This window comes from Equus quagga, chromosome 10 (assembly GCF_021613505.1).
Source record: "Equus quagga isolate Etosha38 chromosome 10, UCLA_HA_Equagga_1.0, whole genome shotgun sequence".
Lineage (NCBI taxonomy): Eukaryota > Metazoa > Chordata > Mammalia > Perissodactyla > Equidae > Equus > Equus quagga.
This window is the reverse complement of record NC_060276.1, coordinates 36331620-36356921: the sequence shown is the minus strand read 5'-3', so window position 1 is coordinate 36356921 and position 25302 is coordinate 36331620. Positions and strand designations below refer to the sequence as shown.

General features: G+C 39.9%; 1 protein-coding gene across 1 annotated transcript in view; it reads right to left on the bottom strand.

Annotated features, from left to right (window-relative positions):
- GUCY2F (guanylate cyclase 2F, retinal) overlaps positions 1 to 25302 on the bottom strand; it is an 84187-nt gene that overhangs the window by 28421 nt on the left and 30464 nt on the right. The window contains exons 6-9 of the mRNA XM_046674039.1: positions 24153 to 24284; positions 18542 to 18631; positions 4037 to 4213; positions 2012 to 2168 (exon numbers count right to left, since the gene is read on the bottom strand). Coding sequence (XP_046529995.1) covers positions 2012 to 2168; positions 4037 to 4213; positions 18542 to 18631; positions 24153 to 24284 — 556 coding nt within the window. The remainder of the gene's footprint in view (positions 1 to 2011; positions 2169 to 4036; positions 4214 to 18541; positions 18632 to 24152; positions 24285 to 25302) is intronic.

Below are 25302 nucleotides of genomic sequence, written 5' to 3'. Positions count from 1 at the left end.
TTTATATTGAGCCTGAAGAAGGAGTAGAATTTAGCCAGACTCAGATGAGTGTCTAACAGAGTGGGAAGGGAAGAGGGTTCCAAGCAATGGGCACAGCACGTGTGAAGGTCTGGAAGTAAAAGACAGCCTGGTGTAAATAAACAACTGGAAGGAGTTCAACACCGCTGGCACATAGAGATGGAGCGGGAGTGGTTAAGCTTGAGAGCTCCATAAGACCCAGACCACGCAGGGCTCATAAGCCATATAAAGGAATTTGAACTTTATCCTAAGAGCAACGGGAAGCCATTCAGTGAATTTTGGCACAGCTGTAACATGAGCAGATTTGCAGTTTAGAAAACTCCCTCTGGCTGCAGTGTGTGAAGAATAGATTGAGCATCCAGACTGCCATTGCAATTTGGAGAGTGAAATGAAACGGTAAGAGGGAGAGACAGAGACAGATTCAGTGCACAAAAAAAAAAAAAACACTGCAGCTATCCTCTCCTCACTCTAAGATCAGAGTTTCTTAAGTTTCAAAGTTGCCAACCTGTGAATTAAATGGAACCCCGGGAAGCTGGGCATTGTGTTTTATCTTTCATAGATGGCTAATTTTGATAGGAAGTTAACCACTTGCCACTCTGCAGCTTTTGTCACTACATCCCAGTACTAACACCAGGCAACTTTTCCAAGCTTTCAAATTGGAATTAGCCAAATAACCGCACAACTGAGTCATCGGCGAGATAAACAGGTCCACAGAGAGAGAGCGAGAGAGAGAGGCAATATCACATGATTTGTATTGTGATTACCAGGAGCTTCAGGTCCTCCAAAGCATGGATGGGCAGAGAAAGAGGAAACTGTTATTCTAAGTTTGAACTGAGCTGCGGGTAGGGGCTAGTCTTCAGAAGACCTGAACTGAACTCCTGGAACTGCAGCTAAGTAGCTGTATGATTTGAGCAAATCTTGAGCCTCAGTTTTCTCATCTGTAAAATGAGAGAGTTGGACTAGATGACTCTCTATAGTTTAACATTTCACAAGTGTGGTAAAGCATGTAGATGATGCCACTGATGACTGGACTGCCTGTCTCTATTTGTGCCTGTGACGCTCTGTGGCTTTCATTCTTCATTTCTCCTATGTAGTAAAGTCAGTGGTTTTAAAACTTATAATGCCAAAGATCCTTTTAAGAATTTTTGTATCTCTCCCTCTGTCTTTTTGGGTTCTCTGCTTCTCTGTCTTTTTGTGTCATTCTCTCTCTACTTTGCCCTTGCAATACTGGTTAAAACTTTTAATACCCAAGTTTTCTATACATATTTAACCCTATTCCTTGTCTCTCCTTCTTACTCTTTCTCTTTCTTCCTCTCTCTCCTCCATCAGTTCATTCCCTCCTAGTTCTCACTCACCCACTCCCACTCCCCATCTCAGATTTCTCCTATTTCTTTGATCTGTTATGACCCCTGCAGGCATTGTTCAGTGCTGCCATTAGTGCACTAAACATAAGACAGACAAACAAAATGGATGTTACAGCCTTGCCTACTTATTTACTAGAAGGCCATAGTTCTCTCTGAAGCCATCCCACACAACTCACAGAGCATTTACTTGCTGGGGCCCCCTCCCTGCTTCTTTCTCTCTGACAGAGACAGTGAGGGTAGGCTCTAGTGACATCCCATTCCAGAATGCACTTTGTGGGGGTCCAGCAACCAAATTACCTTCCATTCAATCTGACAAGTATTTATTGAGCACCTACTGTGTGCCTAGCGCTCAGCAAGTTCCTCCAGGGACTCCTGGGGTCTCTAAACAATACAGCCTAATCCTGTCACAGCAGGAACTCAACATTATTGCACTGGCTTTGTTAGGAAGGCTAGGCTGTGCTGAGATTACAGCCTGCAGACTTCATTCGATTCCTTTGACTTGGAAATGAGGCTGAATTTTCAACAAAAGTGGGGAGTTGAATAAGCCTGAGGCTTTAATTCAGTACATATTCTCATTTGAACTTTGGAGTTACCTTGTGTGCACCAGAAGGGCACAATACATTGCTTACCTTCTGCAGAAGGTTCCTCTTGGGAGAATCTTAGTGTTTCCAAGATGTCATTAAAACCATAATCTGTCACCTTTAGTACAAAACGCCCATCTACCACACAGTTCCGAGACTTCAGCCTCCCATGAGTAAACTCTCTGTGGTGTAAGTACTTCATGCCCTGCAGATGATACAAACAGGATTTATTTAGCAACTTGTTTAATTATTTTGTGCTTTTAGAGCCACTTTCTGAGATTGTTAATGGCACGAGCTGTTATGATGCAGTATTCAGCCATTTGCTCCTATAAGCAGGCCAAATGAAACTTTGACAACAAGAATCTTTTCTACATAATTGGAAATACAATAAATATCTATCAAGAAGGGACTGTCTAAATTGTGGCGCATCCAAACTATGGAATACTCTACAGCAGCAGTTAAAAACAATAAGATAGATCTGTATGTACTGACAGGGAACCATCTCTAAGCCATAAAGTACATGAAAAACAGTAAATGGCAGAACTATGTAACAGTATGTATTTTAAAAAACAAACAAAATCTATAATGCATGTAAATACACTTGAAATGAATTGCAAAGCTAATCTCCCAAGTGTTTGCAGTGGTTAACCTTGGGTGAGGATGTGAAGGAGTGTTGAATAAATGTCACTATTTTCCCATATATATTTATATCATTTGATTTTTAAATTTAACTTAATACATTAATTTGAAATTTAAAATAACCAATAGAAAAGAAGAAGAAAGCTGAGTACTACTGATCTCTGCAGCTTGACCGGCAGCCTTATATGATATTCAAATACGATCCACCAGGACTCTATCGGGTGGGGTTAATCATTCACATATAAATACATCCATATTCTAGTGCAGTCATCTCAGAACAGTTTATGTTGAGCCCTTTTCAGTCTGTAGCTCTATTTCAGCCTGAACCCCTTTATATTTGTATGCTTTACATCTTGTGCCCTCAGAAAGTCTGCAGTCCCCAGTGCTTCCAAGAAGAGTCTGCAGTGGGCATGATTTCCTCCAGGTTGTCTAATGCTTGGGTTTCATTCATCATGGTCCGGAGAGGACTGTCATTTAGAGGCTTCTCCCTTTGCTCACAGGACTTTGCTTACAGGATGAGTGGAAAGAGAACCAGAATAGGAATCAAAACATTTGGATTCTATTATCCGCTATGCCACTTAATAGTTGGCTGATAAATATTAACTGAGCACCTACTATGTGTGGCAGGCATTATACAACAAGTGTACCTCATTTAGTTTCTCTGAGCCTCTGTAAAAGGAGGCTAGTCACATTTATTTTATAGAGAACTGAAATGAGATCATGTCTATAAAGCTACCTTGAAAAGGGTTAGTCCACAACACAAAGGTCAAGACTGTGATCAATATGCAGGAAGCTCAACCAGTCATTGATTATCCAGATCAGCCCACTAAAAATGCGCAGAGACACAATTTGCGTATTATTCCAGGGAGTTCATGGATTCCCCTAAAGCCCATGCATGGACCCATCCATGAACACCCTTGGCTGTCGAGAGTCCTTGCTTCTGACAATGGAGGTGCTACCTGATAGAACCAATGGTCTTTTGGCTTTCTCATCAGGCTGAGTTACCCATCTACACCTACGGTATGCAAAGACCCATCACCTAGTTCTAGACTGAACCACCTTTTAGAAGGTGAAAGCCTGGAGATGGGGCTAAACAGCACCAAACAATCTACGAATGAGCACGTTTCCACATCCAGTATGCACAGAAATGGGATGGAAGAAAGGATTGCTTAAGGCAGAAGAGTGCTCAATGGCAATGGAAAGTAAAGACAAATCTGGCTCCCAAACTGGTTAGGGGGTCAAGCAAATCCTTTGTGCAACAGTACCTTATAACAAATATTGACAAGGGACTGTGTGAAGGGGTTGGGGCAGACCATGGGAAGGAACCTAGAGGAGTGAGATTATCACAATGATCAGAGGAAAATAAAGCATCCCAAAACATTTAAGTTCTAATCTACAGGGAAAATCCAAGATTTCCTCAATCTTTCCATTAACCTTGATGAGATCCAGCAGGAGTGATGATTTAAACATCCAGTCAAGCTTCACATCTTGATTTGTCAGTATGTCTTCTAGGCTCCTTCTGGAACAGAATTCTGTCACAATGGCAAACATCCCTGAATCATAGAAGAAGCCCAATAAAGGGTTAACGTTCTCATGGCGCAGATCCTTCATCTGGAAACGGAGAGAGAGCAGAGAGTCACAACTGTCCTGTCTCAAATGGGGACCAGAGTTTAGGGCATATGCCCTTCTCTTCACCCTTCTTATGGTTGGTGGCTGTGGTAGGTAGAATTTTGGCCCCCGTGATCTCCAATCCCTAGTGTTACTCCAGTGATTGTATTATGTTACATGGCAAAAGGGAGATTATCAGGGTAGGCCTAATCCAATCACATGAGCCCTTAAAAGCAGAAGAGGAAGTAGGAGAGGAAGTCAGAGAGATTCCAAATATAAGGACTCAACACTTCATTGTTAGCATTGAAGATGGAGGGAGGAGGCTGTAAGCCAAGGAATGTGGGCAACCTCTAGAAGCTGGCAACAGCTCTCAGCTGACAGCCAGCAAGGAAATGGGGACCTCAGTCCTGCTGCATGGAACTATGTTCTGCTGACAACCTCCATGAGCCTAGAAGTGGTTTTCCCCCAGACTCCAGATAAGTGCCCAGCATGACTGACACATTGACTACAGCCTTCTGTGATGATAAGCAGAAGACCCAGCTGAGCCCACTTAGACTTCTGATTTACAGAACTGTGAGATAATAAATGGGTGTTGTTTTAAGCGACTGAGTTTTTGCTAGTTTGTTACAGTAGTGATAGAAAACGAACGCAATGGCCAAAGAGGGAGATTCAGAAAGGGATCTCTCTCAGCATATTGCAAGTGAAGGCTGCAGCTGAGGCCTTCTTCCTGATTCTTTGGGGACTCTGTAGAGTGGAGCTCAGTGACCCAGGAGGGCTAAAGAGGGTTAGTACAGTAAGAGGCAGGACAGACTGTCTTTCTGTGAATATTCATCTACGCAGCATCTGTTAAAATAAATAACCTATATAAACATCAGGCCAAAGCTTATAAAATTTGTTTCAGAAGAAATATCTAGAATTTTGACTACATTATACCTTTGCATCCATTCATTTTTTTCACTAATGCAGGAAGCATTTAGTGTGTGCCCACAATGTCCAAGGCACTGGACTGCATGCTAGAGATGCAGAGATAAACAAAATGAAATCACTGTCCTAAAAGAGCTCACATTCAAAGAGGGGTGATAGACAAGTAAACTGACAGCTGTATTTCACTGAAATGTGTTCTGATTGGAAGGATCGTGGGATGCTGGGTGAGCGCAGATGGTAAGTATCTAACTCAACCTGGGGTATCAGAGAAGGCTTCCCTGAGGGGGCAATGTCTAGACAGTTATGAAGGACAAGTAAGAGTTGACCAGGTGAAGGTGACATGGTCGGATGGGCTAGGAGTTGAGAGCATGTAAGGTTGAAAAAACTGCAATAGGTGTAGAGTAACCGGAACAGAGTGCAAGGGAAAGAATATGACACTAGGCTGGAGAGAGAGACAGGAACCACATCCTGTGGGGCTTTGAAAACCTTTCTAGGGAATTTGAAATTTATATTATAGGCACTCAATAATTGTTATCTATTATTATTACTATTTAATGAGGGATGAGAGAGAAAAAGGCTCCAGGATCACTTCCAGATTTCTACTTGGATTTCTGGGTCAATGGCAGTGCTATACATCAATATAGGGAATTCTGGTATGGTGTAGTAGTGGATATGTTGGTGCCCCACCCATATCCCCTTTACCATGCATCCCCCAGCTGCTGTGAATGTTGGCTGATAACTCATTCTCCGGAAAATTCTTCTAGAGCCCAAGCCAAAGGGGAGCCACCTTACCTAAAAGATTAGGTCCCACCCACAGAACCTAGCCAATGACTGACTGACTGAGGATGATGCAAAAGTCCAACTCCCTAGCTTCAAGCTGGGACACATGGTATAACTTGCACTCCGGCATTTCCCTCATGAGATCATACTGAAGTCAGTCTCCAGCTGAGATCACATACTTACTGAACTTTTATGTCTGCTCTATCCTGCTCTCCTCATTCCCTTTCTCTTGAGGGCATTCTCTCAATGAATAATTTGAACAAGAATCTCCATCTCAGGTTCAGGTTTTAGAGAATCTGACCTAAGACAGATGGCAAAGCAAATATTTGGTGGTGGAGAAGTCTAATTAATTCGTTTGGGACATATTAATAATGAGGTGGGGGCTGGCTCCGTGGCCGAGTGGTTAAGTTCGCGCGCTCCGCTGCAGCGGCCCACGGTTCGGATCCTGGGCACGGACATGGCACCGCTCGTCAGGCCACGTTGAGGCGGCGTCCCACATCCCACAACTAGAAGGATCTGCAACTAAGATATACAACTGTGTACGGGGGGGTTTGGGGACATAAAGCAGAAAAAAAAAAGACTGGCAACAGTTGTTAGCCCAGGTGCCAATCCTTAAAAAAAAAAAGGAATGAGGTGCCTGCGGGACATCAAGGTGGAACTATTCCAAAGACAGTTGGATATTCAGGGTTTGGAGCTCAGGAGAAAAGTCTGATCTGGATAAGTAGATTTTGGAATTGTAAGCATGTAAATGGTAGATGACATTAATGGGAGTGGATGAGATAACCCAAGCAAAGCATAGAGAATAAAAAGAGAAGAGGGAAATATCAACATTTAAAAGATGAGAAAAGGAAGAACATCCTACATAAAAACTTAGAAATGAGGCCAGAGAAGTGGAGAAAAGTCTATGTAGAACAACAGTATGAAACCACAGGAAGAGTGTCAGGAAAGTGAAATAAATGCCAGAAAAAATTTCAGGAAAATGTGATAAATACCAGAGAGGTCAGGTATGATGAAGACAGAAAAGTATCTGGTGAATTTGACCATTAAGAAATTATTAATTATAGAAACTTACCCTAACTATGTTTACACAGATATACAAAGATCTATATAAAGGCTTAGAGTGGTAGCAGTGTGAATGAATAGAAATGGACAGATCTGAGATATATTTCGGAGTTGTAAATCACATGACTTGGTGTGAGGAATAAGGGAAAGGATGAAATCAAGGATGATTCCATTTTGAGTATTGAGAGTGTGGTAGGCCATTTATTGAGATGGAGTACACAGGCTTAGAATATGATCCTGCTTCTCCATCAAGGTGATCCAAGCTGAGGTTAAATTATCTTGATGGGAATGGCAGCTATTGACCACGTAAGCTGTCTTCTAAGCATAAAAGCCTGGCACCCATGACAATTCTTAGTCCAATGCAGCCTAAACCAGCTAAGGCAGACATGGAAATTCAGCCCACACATAGCAAAGTGGGCACCTTCTTCTAAGGTTTCACTGTACCATCTCTTATGGACCAAGCAGCCACAACTCCTGGGCTGTGAACCTCTGTTGGAAGACAGAGTACAGAGTGGTTATGTCAGAGACTGGTAGCTATTTAACACAAATCTGTTTCCTTTTCTTATTGGGAAAACAACTAGTCCAGATTTTCCAGCCTCCCTTAGAGCTAAGTGTAGCCACATAACTGAATACTTAGCAATGGAATGTGAGAGAAAATCATATGTGCTGTTTATAGCTAAGGCTTTTAAGAAGTGAATACATGCCTCCATGTTATTTCCTCTATTCTATAGATGAATGCAGATGAATTCCCTAGGAGATGGCAGAGCCATAAGTTGTTCATATCCTGGGCCCCAGAATCACCATATTGAAAGAGAATCACCTGCCAACCAATAACAGTTACCTTGTACTGTTATTTGGATGAGAATTAAACTTCGGTTGTGTTTGAGACACTAAATTTTTTTTTAAAGGTGTAGTATACAGTACATGTTGACACAAATGATTTTATTTTTTCTTTTTCTTCCAAAGCCCTCCAGTACATAGTTGTGTATTTTCAGTTGTGGGTCCTTCTAGCTGTGGCATGTGGGATGCCACCTCAGCATGGCCCGATGAGCAGTGCCATGTCCGCGCCCAGGATTCGAACTGGCGAGACCCTGGGCTGCCAAAGCAGAGTGCGCAAACCTAACCACTCGGCCACGGGGCCGGCCCCAGAGACACTAAATATTTTGAGGTCTTTTTGTTACAGTATGTAGCTTTACACTAGTAGCCCTAGCATGGAAAACTTTCAGGCTTAGATTGTCCCTAGATCTTTACAATCATATATCCTCAGCTACAACAATAGAGAAGATCCCATATAGGAAGCAGGCAGATACCTACACGCAGCCATGTCCTACTGATATTCTGGCAAACCCCAAGAAACAGAGGATGTTTGGAGCATCTGCTTTAGCAAGATGGTCATCTGAACATTTACTGGGTAGGCATGTACTTCACCTTTTCCATAATATCTCTCTAGCTGGTTACAATCAAATGTTCAAGAGTTGAATGTGTCCTGTCTCCCAAGATTTTTGTTAGTCCTATATCTGACATGAAACCTTTAAGCATACAGCCACCAGAGACACCTGCTCCTGAGTCAACACTAGCTTACATGATCTTAAAGATGCCTTCGCCCACCTAAAAGTGTTCCTGGGCCATGTGCCGGTGTTCCTGGGGCACCAGCACAGCAGCCGCAACACCATCCTGATGGTGGGTATGGACCCTTATGAAAATTTAATTCTCCACGTCAGTGCCTGTCCATAACTATATCAGCAATTGCTACCTATTTTGGCAATAAGATTTTATACCTCCATGGACTAAATGGCTATGCATGTCTGTCTCCTGTATTTTATTTTATTTTATTTTATTTTATTTTATTTTATTTTGTTGTAAAGAGCTATTATTCAAGGTCTCTGATTCTTGTATCAACCTATTTACTCTCTGCCACCCAGAGGTCAATAGTCACGTAGAACATACAAAACAGGTACTAGTGGAAGATTTCTGATGCTACCTTTCCCACCAGTAATACTTCATTAAGTTAACAAACATGTATTGAGTACTTTACTGTATGCTAAGCACTGAGCTAAGGGCTGGTGACAAATGGTCAACAAAATATTATATGGTCCCTGCCCTTTTATTTTAATCAAATAATTACACAAATAAACATAAACTTGCAACTCTGATAAGTTTTATGAAGAAGAGATACATAATGTGAGTATGTATAATTGGGGCTTTAACCAATCCGAGAAGTTGGGGGAGGGTTCCTGGCAAGTGACACTTGAGGTGGGAGTTAAAAGATAAGTGGAGTCAACTGGACAAAGAATGGAGAGAAAGTATTCCAGAGGTTGGAATGGCATGCAAAAAGGCTCTGTGCTAGGAACATATCACAATCCAAGGACCGAAAAAAGCCAGTGTGGCTAGAGCAGAGAGGTTGAGGGAAATATTGTGGTATGAGATAAGGCTGAAGAGGCAAGGAGGAGCCAGATCATGCAGGATCTACTAGGCCATTTTAAGTATCTTTTTCTTTATATTAACAGCAATTAGAGAGACTTCCAATATGAAGTAGGATGTAGTAAGTCATGGGAGACCACCATTCCTGGTACTACAGCTTTAAAAATCCAAATAAATGCAAAGCTATCATATTTTAAGAGACAATAGGAAGATGTGGAAGCAAAAAAAGACCTAAAATTCAGAGGGGCAGGAGCCCTTCTGAGATAAGCAAATTCTTGCCAGCCATTTTCTTCCCTGGGGACATTTGCTAATTCTTGGCACAAACTAAAGATTTGGCTTAGCCTAGCAGAAGGACTTTCTTGAGGAAAAGAGAAAATCTGCAAAGTTTTTGGCAATTGTGGAGTACTGGCATGACAATTAATAAACTTCAGAAGACCTAAATGTGAGATGGTTTTCCTCCATAGTATATTTTCTGAGTTTGGGGCTATAGAGATTAGAAATCTTCTATAAGGTGGGCTGAAATCACCTTTAGTCTCCTAGTCTTTAGGAGAGCAAGTCTCACTGGAGGAATAGGACCAGCCACAAACACGTGGCTCATCTCCTCCTCAAGATATTTGTCAACTTTGGAAGCATCATGGGGTGAGGGTAGAGGCCATAGAGTAAAGATCAAAAGCTCTGAAGCACAGTCTGAATATATCAATCTTTGAAAATGGAAAATATAGAACTCTGAGGGTGTTGGAAGGGCATGCTTGAGAAACATAGTAGAACTAGATGTGTACTGAGTCTAATTAGAACTGCAGCATAGCTTCAATCTAGTTCAACCTCTGATTAGATTAATGTGATTAGTCCCTCCCCCTACCCACCTAACACATGAAGAGAGAAAACTCTCACTTGTGGAACATATTACCTGGAGCCTCTACAGTGTCTTTATACAAAATGCCTACCATACAATAAAAATTTACTAGATATTTGAAGAGGCAGAAACAAAGACGGACAGAAGACAATGTCTTTAACATTGGAACAATGTCTTTAAATAATCAATAAACCCCCAAAAAACATGTAAAATTTGGACCAATTTTTTTAAAAAAACATGAAGGTGGGGCCAGCCCAGTGGTGCAGTGGTTAAGTTGGCATGTTCCACGTCAGCAGCCCAGAGTTTGCCAGTTCAGATCCCAGGTGCAGCCTATTCACTGCTTGTCAAGCCATGCTGTGCAGGCGTCCCACATATAAAATAGAGGAAGATGGGCATGGATGTTATCTCAGGGCCAGTCTTCCCCAACAAAAAGAGGAGGATTGGCAGATGTTATCTCAGGGCTAATCTTCCACAAAAGAAAAAATTTTTTTAAAAAACCATGAAGGCAGTGGAGAGTAACCAAAAGCAGAAATGGAGGTAAAGCTAAACTTGAAAGACACACTAAAATAGGTAAAATTTGTGCTTGCTGCTTTTTGTGAGAGTACACTCCCCAAACTGCACACAATTTGGAGGCAGAAACTATAGCCTGGCAGGTTTGAGTGTCACAAGGCAAAGTTTGGAGCCAAAAGAACAGCCAGAAATTTAGGGAGGAATTCCTTGAAGGTAATGTGCTATGGAGAGAGCTCAGCCCCAAAATCTACAGATAAAATCTGCTAAAACCTTGGCTAAATGTTAATCTTTGCACACATGGGGGAAATCCCAAGGAACCCAGTAAAAAAGCAACAGCTAAACCTGAAAATACCGACCAGAGATTTTAGTTGCCGCATACCACATGGGAGAAGTTGAAAATTGAGTCTAGCCAAGATAATGGCCTGCAAGAACAAAAATTCATTCTTCAGAGCAATACAACAGAATCCAGAGTTTCTAAAATGTCTCATTCATAATGTTCAGCAACCAACCAAAAAGACTTAGATGTGCAAAGAATGAAGAAAATGTGACCTATGCTCAAGAAAATAAAAGCAGTCAGTAGAAATCAACCCTGAGATGATACAGATGTTGCAATCAGCAGAAAAAGGACTTTAAAGCAGATATTACAAATATATTTGAAGACTTAAAAGACAATATACGCAAAGTAAATATACAGATAGGGGACATCAGCAGGGAAACAGAAAGTATAAATATGAACCAAGTGAAAATTCAATAGCTAGAAAATACGATAACTAAAATAAAAAATTCACTAGATTGCCTTAGGAGATGAGAGAAGAGTCAATGAACTTGAAGAGAGATCAATAAGAAAATACACCAATCTGAAGAACAGAGAGAAAAAGGATTGGGAAAAAAATAAATCGAGTCTCAGCACTCTCTGGGACGATATCAAGCAGTCTAACACATATATAACTTCAGTTCCAGAAGGATATGAGAGAGAATGTGGAAGAAAAAAAATTAAGAAAGGGTGGCTCAAAACTTCCTGAATTTGTTGAAAAATGTCAACTTAAAAATCCAGAAAACTCATTGAACTCCAAACAGGATAAACACAAAGAAGCTAGGAACGTCACACTCGAACTCCAAATTCAAAGATCAACTTAAAGATCCAAGAAGCTCGGTGAATCTCAAACAGGTTAAATACAAAGAAAACTACACCTAGACACATCATAGTGAAACTCCTGAAATCTAACAATAAACTTTTGAAGGCAATCAAAGAATATACAAAAGCCTTTTCAAGATTAAAAAATGACAATTCATAGAAAATCAGAAATAGAAGGGACATGTGTGAAAAAACCTTCAGGTAACATCAAGCCCAATAATAAAACATTAAATCCTTTTCCTCTAGAACCAAGAGCAAGGGAAGGATGTCTTCTTTTACCATTTCTGCTCAATATTGTGTAATAGTATCAAAATATTGATGAGAAAAATTAAAGAAAACTTAAATAAATGAAGATCTATACCACATTAATGAATTGGAAGATTCAATATTGTTAAGATGTCCATTTTCCCTAAATTGATTTATAAATTCATACAACTCTCATCTAAAATTCCAGAAGGCTTTATTGAAGTAATAGATAAGCTGATTCTAAAATTTATTGAAAACTAAAATGAACTACCCTATCCAAAATAATCTTGAAAAAGAACAAGTTGGAGGAGCTTACATTACTTGACTTCAGGATTTACTCTAGAGCTATGAGAACCAAGACAGTGTGATACTGGCAGTAGGGTACACTAATGAGTTAGTGAAACAGAGTAGAGAGTCCAAAATTATATCCACACATATATATAGTCAGTTAATTTTTCATCAAATGCATAAGTTAATTCATGGACAAAGGAAAGCTTTCTTTAAACAATTATTACTGGAACACTGGATATTTCTACAGAAAAAAAATTAACCTTGATCACTATCTAAGTTCACACACAAAAACTATTTCATGATGGATCATAGTCTTAAATTCAGAGTCTTGGAATAGGGAAGGATTTCTGGACCCCAGATAAAATAAAATAAAATCGTAAATTGGACTTCATCGACGTTAATAAATTTGCTCATCAAAAGACACCATGAAGAAAGTAAACCAGCCACAGAGTCAGAAAAAATATTGTAAAAACATAAATCTGACCAAAGGCTTATAACCAGGAGCATAAGAAAGAATGTCTACAATTCAAAAATTCGCAATTCACAAGATAAAACATAGAAATGAATTCTAAAGACATGAGAAAGTGCTTAACAACTTAGTCGTCAGGAAAATGCAAATTAAAACCACAATAAGGTACTATTTCATACATACCAGAAAGGCAAATATCAAAAAGACAAGTGTTGCTGAGAATTTAGAGCAACTGGAACATTCATACATTTCTGATAGGAGTGTAAAATGTTATAACCTATTTGAAGAACTGTTTGGATATTTCATAAAAAGTTACATTCACATCTACTCTATGACTCACTTAGTCTGTTCCTGGGTATTTACCCAAGAGAAGTGAAAACACACGTTCACAAAAATACTTGTACAGAAATGTTTATAGTTGCCTATGAAAAGATGCTCAACATCTCTAATCATCAGAGAAATGCAAATCAAAACCACAATGAGATATCACCTCGCCCTCACTAGGGTGGCTACTATCAAAAAAATAATAGAAAATAACAAGTGTTGGCAAGGATTTAGAGAAATTGGAAATCTTGTGCATTCTTGGTGGGATTGTAAAATTGCACAACCACTATAGAAAACAGCATGGAGTTTCCCTCAAAAATTAAAAATAGAACTACTATATGATCCAGCAATCTTCCTGGGTATACATGCAAAGAATTGAAAGCAGCGTCTGAGAACAATATTTGTACACTCATATTCATAGCAGCACTATTCACAATAGCCAGGAGGGGGAAGCAACCCAAATGTCCATTGAGAAATGAATGAATAACATACAATGAAATATTATTCAGCCTTAAAAAGGAAGGGAATTCAGTCACATGCTACTACATCGGTGAAACTTGAAGACATTATGCCTAGTGAAATGAGCCAGTCAATAAGCCAAAAGACAAATACAATATGATTCCATTTATATATGGTGTCTAAAGTAGTCAAATTCATAGAAACAGAAAGTAGAATGGTGGTTACCAGGAGTTGTTGAAGAGAGGGTGCGAAAAGGGAGTTGTTATTTAATGGGTACAGAGTTTCAGTCGTGCAAGATGAAAAAGTTGTGACAATCTGTTGCAAAATAATGAGAATACCGTATACTTCACACTACTGAACTGTACACTTGGAGATGGTAAATTTTGCATTATCTTTTTATCATAATTAAAAATAAAAATACTCCACACAATTAGATACCCCCATAAACCCACTAGAATGACTAAAACTGTAAAGACTAACAATATCAAATATTGATGATGATATAGAGCAAAGGGACCTTTCATAACTTGCATGCAGGAAATTAAAATGTGAAAAGCTTTGGTGGTATCTTATAAAGTTAAATGTATATTTTAACATGGAAATTCCACTCCTAGGTATTTACCCAAGAGAAATTAAAATATGTGTCCATAAAAAGACTTATGAAAGGCATATTCATAGCAGTTTTACTCACAATGGCCCAAATTGGAATCAGCTCTGACAAGATCAGATTCAACTTTGAAAAGACCACTCTGACTGCAATGTGAAGAAAAGGTTTGAGTGTAGTAAAAGTGGATGTGGGTAGAGTAGTTAAAGGACAGTTGCCAGTGGTGGCCAGGAGCTAGGAGGAGGGAGATATGAATACATAGGGCACAGAGGATTTTTAGGGCATTGAAACTACAGTCGTGCATCACTTAACAATGGGGTTAAGTTCTGAGAAATGTGTCACTAGGCAATTTCGTCACTGCGCGAACATCGTAACATGTGCTTACACAAACCTAGATGGTATAGTCTACTACACACCTAGGCTCTGTGGTACGAATCTACGGGACCACCATCGTATATGCAGTTTGTCATTAACCAAAACATTGTGATGTGGTTCATGACTGTATTCTGTATGTTACTATAATGGTAGACACATATCATTATATATTTGTCAAAACCCATAGGATGTACATACACCATCAAGAGTGAACCCTAATGTAAATTATGGACTTTGGGTAATGATGATGTGTCAGTGTAGAGTCATTGATTAAAACAAATGTACCACTCTGGTTTGGGATGTTGATAGTGGGGGAGGGTGTGCATGTGTGGGGGCAGTGGGTATATGGGAATTCTCTGTACTTTCTGCTCAATTTTGCTGTAAACCTAAAACTGCTCTAAAAAATAAATTCTCTCTTTTTAAAAAAGACAATTGCAGTAGCTCTAGTAGGAGATGATGGTGGCTTGGACCAGGATGATAATAGTAAAAATAGAGGAAAAGAAGTACATTGGAAGTTTAAGGAGAATGGAGAAGCTTTGAAGCATGGGTTGTAGAAAATGAATTAACCAATGGCTTATATAATAAATATTACCAATGACTTATATAACTTATAATAGACTTAAAGGACAGTGTTAAGGGACATTTAAGATAAGAAACAAATTTATAACAGAAAGAATATACCTTGTTGCATGACTTTCTGCCACAATACTTGGCCATTCAAGTGCAGGCACAAAGAAAGTTAAGAGTTAGGATCATCCAGAATTTGAGTTTTGTAGGTGTCTCTGACCGAAAAGAGAGAAATAAGAATGTGTTCAAATGGTGGATTATGGAATCTAAGATGGACACAAAAGAAGATAAAAGAGGGGCTTGTGGGTTGGAAGAAAGTAGAGATCAATAGACTAGAAGACCAGACGTAATGGCACAGTTGAAAGAAAAGGAGGCTATAGTCAGAGCGTGTGATGTTTGAATCTACGACTTTGGAGGAGAAGCATTCTCAGTACCAATTCTAGATGATGACAAAGCCCAAGGTATAGTGGTAGCAGTGGATGGTCAAGACAGAATGAAGAGAAGATGATTAGAGATTATATGGCAAGGAACAAAGTGGCCGAGGTATTAGATGGTACAGGGAGTATGCCAATCTGTTTCAAATGATGGGGAAGAACATGAGACTGGGAGATACAATGCCTGATTTTCCAGCATGTACTTTTGCAGAAGTTGGGACCCTAAAAGATGTTGAAACTCATCAGCCCTTTGGCCTTTCCCACTCCAGCTGTTTGCCTTTCAAGAATATCCTCCCATTGTGCAGGGCTTCCTCTATGCCTGGTTCACCAAGATCTGATTTCCAGTGTGTCCCCTAGTACCCAGTCCCAACTTTTTAAGATGTGAAGGCACATACGTAGTCAAGGCGGCGTTGAACTCACAGTGACAGCATGATCTGATCCACCTCCTGCTTCATAAAAGCACTAGTAAGGAATGAGGGCCTTTCACATGGTAAATTCTGGAAAACTCTGGCCTTCTCCCTAGTGTTGAGTTACTATCTGCACCTGTCATGGCCAGGCAAGTCAGTAAGTGGACACATGAAAAGATGTCATGAGAATAATGGGAGCCAGGTTTCTCCCTGTTGGAGAAAGGAGTTACAAATATGGAAAGGGAAAAGGACAGAATGAATTCTGTGGCATTCAATTACAATTGTAAGTATTAATATGACACCCCAGTTTTACATAGATGACAGATGATAGATAGATAGATAGATACATAGATACGTAGATAATAGAAATTGAATAAAACGAAAACCCATACATGCACACTGATATAAATATATGAATAAATAAATGGTAGAGAAAGTAAGGCTCTTGCTTACAATATGATGCCAACCTATAAACATAGAAAGAATCCTAGAGTTAGAAAATCATCAATGAATGCTAAAATTAGTGGACAAAAGTTTGATGAAAAACAAGACATTTACACAGACTCAAAGTGTCTCTCTACAAATTATGTGTTAATCACAATGGGGGAAAAAACAGTCACTCTACAATAGGAAAATCTGGTAGACACCATGTAAACCAAGTGATCAAAGTTAACATCACCAATAATGGGACAATGGACATTGTGTGCCTCCTGATAAAAAGCACTGAAAAGGACACTACATCACTTCTGTAATATTCTGGCTGAAGATGCATTACCTAAAGGTAACCATGAGGATTACGGAACAAACTCAAACTGAGGGAACCTCTACTAAATAACTGATCTGAATTATTCAAAAAATATCAAGGCGAAGGAAAACAAAGGCTGAGAAACAGTTCCAGATTAAAGACAACTAAAGAGACATGATAACCAACTACGATGTGTGAACCTGGATGGAAACTGGCCTGGGGGAAAATTAGCTTTAATGTAGTATGACCATTGATAAAATTAAAATATGGACAGTAGTTTAGATAATATTATTTTTTTAACGTTAAATTTTATTATTTTGCTACTTATAACATATTTATATACAAAAATATCTTTGTTTTTAGGAAATATACACTGAAGTATTTAGAGGTAAAAGGGCATGATGTCTAGACCTTACTTTTAAATGGTTCAGAAAAAAGAATATACATAAATTTATAAATAGATAATGAACAGCAACTAGGCAAAATGCAAACAATTGCTAAATCTAGGTAGGGTATACAGGAATTCCTTGAATTATTCTTTCAGCTATTCTTTAAGTTTGAAATTATATCAAAATTAAAAATTGCCCAAAAATAGAGAGCATAGATATGCTCCACCTAGGGTCAATACCTATCTTCTTACTTCCATACTTGTAGTTTCTCAGCTCCCCCAGGTTTGGCCCTGTTTGGCTCCATGCTTTGGATCTAGCTCCATGTTTAGCATCCTGGATCATCAAACCAGTGTGGAATTGCCTATTCTAGCTCTGACCTTCGGCCCCCTTCTGCATTCATCTGTCATTATTTTCCCTTCAGCTCCAGGCATCAAAACCACATGTAAGGGAAAATACCAAATCATAATATCTCATTCTGACCCTTGGGGCACATCCTGTCCCTCATGGGCCACATGTCCTCCATTTTCCCATTTCCCTAGTTTTCTTGCTTGTACGGCACTCTGGATGTAGCGGGTGCCTCATTTAAACCTGTTGGATTGATTTGAATTTGCCTGCTACATAAACGTGAAGATATAGATCATTGCCTTATAAAAATCCCACTCTCATGAGTCTGAAGGAACCAGAGACAGTCTCCACAAATCTTTTCTGGACTCAAAGCTCAAGGAGGAGCCAAGATTTTAAACGGTTTGGGAGGAATCCTCATCATCCCTGCCTTATCTACAGGCTGTTTCCTTAAACAAACCACCAAAGGACTCTTTGAACATAATTGGTGGGATTAGAGAAATCATCATTTTTCTTATGTAGATAGAACTTATCAGATGACTTTTCCAGTTCTGAAAACTGGAGATTTTGAAAGACTATGGGATGTGTACTTAATAATAATCATAATAGCTGCCATTTTACAAAGAAGCTATATGTCAGGAAATGTGCAAGATGATTTACATATATTAAATCTTTTACTTCTCATCCCAACTCTGGGCAGTAGAGAGTAATATATTCCTTTTACAAATAAGGAAAGTGAGGCTCAGGGAGTTTAGTTGACTTGCGTAAGTTAATATGACTGTGAAGTGGTGGAGCTGGGAATTGAGTCCTCCATGTCTCTGTGATTCCAGAGCCCCTCCTTTTACCATTGGATCATATGATCACATCAAGCCAGTAGCCACCCTGCAGTTTCCCTGCACTGATTTGTTAAGGGGTCTTCCTTACAGCTGCCGTTAGTTACTTTGGAGAAAGGGTTGGTTTAGCAGGAACGTATATAAAAGAAGGTTTCTCATACCATTTCAAACATATCACTTGCACTTGATTTGATGGACTTAATGTCTCCAAAATCTCCAGAGGGGAACTTTTTCAGCCACACCCAATCACCCTAGAAAGAAAAGGTAAAGAATGGTGATGAGACTGAGTTGCCAACAGCTTTAGAGCAATGCCCCTTCCATGTGAAGGGTTTATAGTTAGATCATCAACCCAAACAGGCTTTGTACCTCCTCTCTCACCCTCCACCCCACGGACAGTCTGTACTCTGGGCTAAAAATGAGGTCATACAGAGAAATCAAAGTTAAAAATTCCAATTAACTAAAGACAGGGAAACAATCGTAGGTATGCAGACCCCAGAAAAGGAATGATACTGCTCTCTGCAACGACTCCTTTAACTAACTGTAGAAAGCGCTAGGTCATTTCGCTTATTCATAGCTGAGCACCAGGTTCCCTGCGATTAATGGTGATGGTTGGTGGTTGCAATTCTCACTGCCTTGAGGCATCTGTAGCAAGAGATGTAGGGCAGGAGATGCAGGGCAGCAAATGTTTCCTGCATTTACCTTGGTCCATTTTTCTCTCGTGGGACAGGCCATTTGAGGGGACTCTTATGCTTTAATCATAAACTGATTGGCTTAAATGTAGATTAAATATTTTTTATTTGGATGTACAAATGTACTACCATAGTAATATGAGTAATCTAGACTCTTTTAGGAGTCTATTTCTGACTTTTTAAGTACAAAACAGCTATTTCTAAGGCTGCTGTCAAGTCAAAAACAACAATTATTTTATTGTCTTCACTTTAACACCCATGTCTGATAGATAATTTTTTTCTACACGGATAGCCTCAAGGATTCATCAGTCATCAAGCCCTATTTATTTTCTGTCTAACACAAATTTTAAAAAAGCAATACAAATATAGATTCCTTTTTCTCCACAATAATAATAATACCTTACATTTGCACAGCACTGTCTACTCTCCAAAGTGCTTTCACATCTATTACCTATAGCCTGGAGATTCCATTTCAGGCTGCACCAATTTGTCATCAAGTAGAGATAATAAAGCAGAGAGCTCTGTGGAGTCAAATTCCGAGCATAAGAGAGTGTAACCACTCTTATTATTAAGGAATATATCCAGATGTGGCACTGCATCTGGAGATCTGCCAGAGGCAAAAGCTAGTAATGGGAGCTGCAGGTGTCTGAGTTACTCAGCCGCACTTTGTATTAGAGGGCATCTTCTAGCCAAGGAGCTCAATACCCTTTAACTAGGGAATGGCTCTCAGAGGCCTTCAGCAGCTGAACGAAACCATGCCAGCCAGGCTCAATGCCCACAGAGAACAGAAGGGTAGTCCAGCATCAACACCTACATGCAGCGGAACGGTCAAAGCACCAAAAGCAGCCTTCCTGGTCTCTTGCCCAGCAATTCTCTGAGTGTGGCCCTGGACCAGCAGCATCATAGTCACCTGGGAACTGGTTAGAAAGGCCAATTCTTAGGTCCCACCCCACACTTACTTAATCGTAGAAGTCATGAGGACCTGACGTGAGCTTGAAGTTTTAGCCTTCAGAGTTCTTTGCCCTTTAGAGGGATCAAAGGCTAAACTGTAAGCTGAAAGACTAAAACTCTAATTGGGAATTTACAAAATCAGCCAACGTGTGGAATATACTGGTGGGTCATAAAGCATTTCCAGCACCTTTACAACTATATTACTCAGCCCGTGGTCACTGTTAGCCTCTATGACACCTTTGTGCCAATTAGAAGAGGTGCTTTCCCTCAAGTGAAAACAATTAATTATGTGATAATATTATTTTACAACCTGTGGCAGCCCTGTGCTGTTGGGCAGCAGGCTCGGTCGTATACATGCATGCATGTACCGCGATCTCATTCACTCAAACATCCTCCAGACACCAGGGAACACACCCCACTAGCAGCATGGACACTCTGCACACCACCAAGCCCTGCCTGCCAGATGAAGCCTCTTTTTCAGGTTTGGAGTCAGGCTGTAGAAGTGGATGTGAGAAGCTGAAATTGGGCCTCCTAGAATATTAGGCAGGAGAAAGGAGTAATCTCAAGAAATTCCTGGGGCATAGCCAAGGTAGCACATAGCCAGGTACACATATGTTTATCAGTGACTAGTGACCATGTATGTGCATAGTTGGGTGTGCTGGTATAAATACAGATATGAGAAGGTCCCCCCTCACTTTGTTCCAGAACTAGGCTGGTAGGCCAGAATCTCTTTGCCCACGCCTGCTCCACTCTCACATAAGTTAGTATATATCTACAATGTGAATAGTACCCTCTTAGATGTGGTGCCCTTGTGCAGTGCACAACCTGAACATCAGTACTGGCAGCCCTGACTGCCTATACCCAGTATCTGATACCTTCTTCCTGAAGTCAGCCCTATTACAGACATGGGTTAGCCTTCTCTCTGGCTTATTAACTTTTACAGGTAGTTAAGCAGAGCTTTCTTCCTGCCAAATCACCAAATTTGAGAGCTGGAAAGGGTCTTAGGTATCCCTAGTCCAATCCCTTCATGTTTTAATAAAGAAACTGAAGCCTGAAGAGATTAAATGCCTTGCCCAAGGGAAGAAGGCTAGGTAGTAACAGAACCAAGGTCTTCCATCTCCCACTTTGTTGCTCTTTCCTCTCATGGGCTTTCTTTGGTTTGGGAAATTTGTGTGTGTTTGTTTTAAGATTTAAATAATTCTCACAAACTTTATAAGCAAATTTTTATTGAGTCTGTGTGTGTCCTACTTCTTGAATAATGAGGAAAAGGGAGGAAATGGGCAGGTTTTATCTTCACCACACATGCACTATTTGTTTCTTCTTTTAAGGAAAAGAATGATAAAATACTTCACTCATCATTCACTTTTTAATTAAGAGGAAGAAACATCAAACTCTATCCACTAAAGTTTTTAGAAGTAATTTAAAGTCCGTCAGCTTTGCACTAAGGCCACTGCTGTATTAACTAAGAGTCCAGAGAACCATGTCCTAGACCTGGCTCTGCCTCAGAATCGGGGGTGGTCTTAGGGCAGCCACTTAATTGGCCTGAACCTCAGCTGCCTCACTATCAGAGCTGGACAACTTAGATAACTTCTTAGGTCCTTTTCAGCTGTAACAATCTGATTCGGTGATGAGAGAGAGAAGATGGTTGGTGGAAAGGAAAGAGGTGGAGAGAGAGTTATAAGGGATATAGAAGAAGGTGGGAAAATAGAAAAAAATCCTCTGGGAAAGGGAGATGAAATGGAGGGTGTGCAGGGGGAGAGAGAGAAATGAGACAAAGAGAAAAACACAGAGAGAGTAGAGAGGCAGAAGGAGTCAGGGAACGAAGAGGGAGGATGAGTTCAGTGGGTTCTCGCTGAGCGTGTCAGCGCTGCACTACCGCCCACTCTCCCTTAGACTGAGGTTATCAGAGTAGATCATGACATGTTCCCACTGCATCTGCCATTCACAGCTCTTTCTCCCCAGCAGTCTTATCATCTGGCTCTCCCTTCACATCTCAAAGAGGATCTATGAAATAAGGGCTGATTTTCCTGTGCAGTTCCAAAGGTTCTGCAACTGTGTGTACAAAGAGTGCATTTGTCTCAGTGTAGTACAATGTTACGGCACATCCTAGAGAAGCCTTTCCTTTGCTATTAGGTGTCTGCTACTCCAGGCACATTATCTAGAACTTCCAGATCTTCCAATAATAATTCTTACGAAAATTTGATTTATTTTAAACAGAAACTAGATAACGAATCTTCTTTAAAACACTCCTAATAGAGGCCCATTTCAGAAGGCACACTGGACATCTTTGGTTGATCTGTTGATTCAGTTAGCTTATACACTGTCCCAGAGTCCTCTTCAGCCCTAGCCAGGCAGTTTCCTAGTTTCAGCTGTCTTCCTTTGCATCCTGCCATCAGCCTAATCTTGACTTCACAGTGTGGTATTATTCTCACTAACACCCTCCTTTTGTGCGGATAAAGGCCCCCTTTGGCCTACACAGTTCAGAAATACTCATGATCTGACTGACCAGCAGTCATTATGGGAACTAACTCAACTCTCTGCCTCTTTCCAAAATGAAGAAATATCTGACAGCTTCTTAAAGGCCAGTAATATACAGACGTTTATTTTTCCCCTTCTCAATTCTACACTATAACCTTCCAACTCCACCAAATAAAACATACCATAACTCAACACATAAATTCTTCCACAGAATCATAGCACATCCAAGCCAGAAGAGGCCTTAGAGTTCTCTTAGTCCAGCAATTCTCAACCCTGGCTGCACATATAGGGGAACTTAAAAAATACCAATGCCTGGGCTCTCCCCATACCAACTGAAGCAGTTATTAAGGATGGAACGTGGGCATAGTTATTTTTTTAAGATTCCCACGGAGATTCTAATGAGCAGCCAAGATTAAGAATTTAGTTCACCCTCTCATCTTACAAATGAAAAACCAAGAGACTGCCTTAGGTTATTGAGATTTACTTCAGAATCTTAGAAGTGTCAATACATTTATAAAGTCATCAGCCCATTCCATTTGACACTCAAAAGCTATGTGATTATCTTATCCTTGGTCTTTAAGAGAGTAGAGCTGTCAATTCCCCAATACTTCAAGTTTACATTTGAAGCAAATCTTCTCTTTGATTAAATTAAGTCCAAGGCAAGATCCAGAGGTTTCCTACCACAAATTTAAGTCAATGCACTCAAGTACACTGAGCAAATATATACCATGCCAATCTTGGTGTTTTAGACCCCTGTCAATTATTTATCCAATGGAGGAGAGCAATCACTTGGAAAATCCAATGTGGTGGACAATCTAAAGACTCATTCTGTCCTGTTTTGAACTTTCTTTGTAGTTGCTATTGAAGTTGAGAGTGTTTGGGAATATCTTCAAACAAAACAAGGGAACCACACTGGGAAGGCCTCACTGAGGAGGGACAGAAAGGCAGTCTAGTTTCCCTTTTACCCCCTGCTTAACTCTTTCCTGCTGAGAAGAAACAGTTCATCTCTCCAACTGATGCAAGATTTGTTCTGGTTGCCAAATTCCAGTATCTTAGAACAAGGGGTCGGGGGTGGCCTCTTAAAGCTTGAAAGACAGAAACTTAAGTGAAATAAAAAAGATTTCTATTTTACACAGCAGAAGATAACCTATTACTCTAAGAGGCAATACAAGCTGAGATAAAGAAAGAAATGAATAATTTTTAAGAGATTTCAATAATCTCAGAGGAGAACAGGTATACGAAGAACAACTAGAATTTGAAGGTAAGGATTTTCACCAAACCCTACTCTATCCAAACATGTCTCCAGACATCCCATCACAAACAGTTGACTCAAAGTCATTTCTTCTATTATTATATCTATATCTTGTGGAATGAGTGATATGGTTAAGTGTTTGGGTCTCATGGACTCTTTTCCACAAGCAAAGTAAATACATGGAGTTGAAAGGTCAATGAAGTTATAAATAAGTAGATTAGTTGCTGAGGAAAATCATCGTCAGAAATGTCAAGCAAACAAGTCCATAAGAGGATAACAGACAAAAAACTGGAAAGACTTAACAAAAGCTTCAATATTTCTGCCCAAAGACTAAGTCTTAAGTCATTGCCTCATTTTAAAACCCAAGAAAGCAGCAGATTGGACAGCTGTTGGATATCCTACCTCATAAATCGCTATGTTGGAGTTTTCATAGGTAGCTGGAGTTAGACTCCCCGAAGAAAAGGAGAGCCTCGGAGACCTCCCGCTTTGGACCTCAGAGGTGATCTGGAAGCTTACACTGGCACGACTTCCTCTCTGTGAAAGGATTAGGAAAGAAAGATTGTGAAAAAAATTCTCATGATTTAGGACAGAGCATTGAGCTATGGTATGGATACTGTGCTTATCTTTCTTTTTTTTTTTTTAATTCCTAAGAAAATAACTACATGAGCTGAACTCTGTAAACAGGAGATTGATTAATTTTCCTTATCCCCTAACACTTTTCTTTTAGGCTAGGGTTGGTACCATGCTTCACCTCCATAGACCACAAAAGAAAGGTAAAAGTTTAAAGGTACTTCCATCTCTTAGGAAGGATTAGAATCATAGATTTTGGGGGCAAGAAAGAACGCCAGACATAATTCAATCTGGAACCCTCATTTTATAGACAAATATGAGAAAAAAATAAAAATCTAACATTTTGAAAAAATCAAGAGCAGAACCAGGACAGAGCCCCACCCTTCTGACTCTCAGGCCTGGCTCTTTTTGTTATACCATCTTGAATGGCACCCTTCTTTGCGCAGGCAAGATTAAGGGCAGAAGCTATCCCAGAAAGCAATAAGATGGTAGAGAGTGAATAGATCATCTGCCCATGATTCATGAGTCTGATGCTTAAATAAGCCAAATTCCCTATTCCTTGATTTGTTAACTTGTGCACATAAATCTAGTAAGAGAGGGCTTGGAAGTGCACAGTTGAATGACAAGAGGAAGAGTTATCTGCAATCTGTGTTAACCTTTAAAATTGAGTATCTTTATCTTCAACTGAAGCAGCAGACTTATTTCACATGAAGAAATAATAAATCAACAGGTTCCTCATACTCTTCTTCATGTCTCCAAATGTGCCTTTGTTAGAATTATAGCAATTCAGAGCTAGCAGTTACACTTGGGATTGTCTAGGTCAGCCCCCAACCCCAACTCCATTCTCATTTTACAATGAGGAAACAGAGACCTAGAGGGGGATATAGGGACTGGAAGAAGAATGTAGATGTTACAATACCTGGTCTTGTGTTCTTTCTACCACATCATGCTTTGTTTCACTCTTGCTTGCCAATGAAAATTA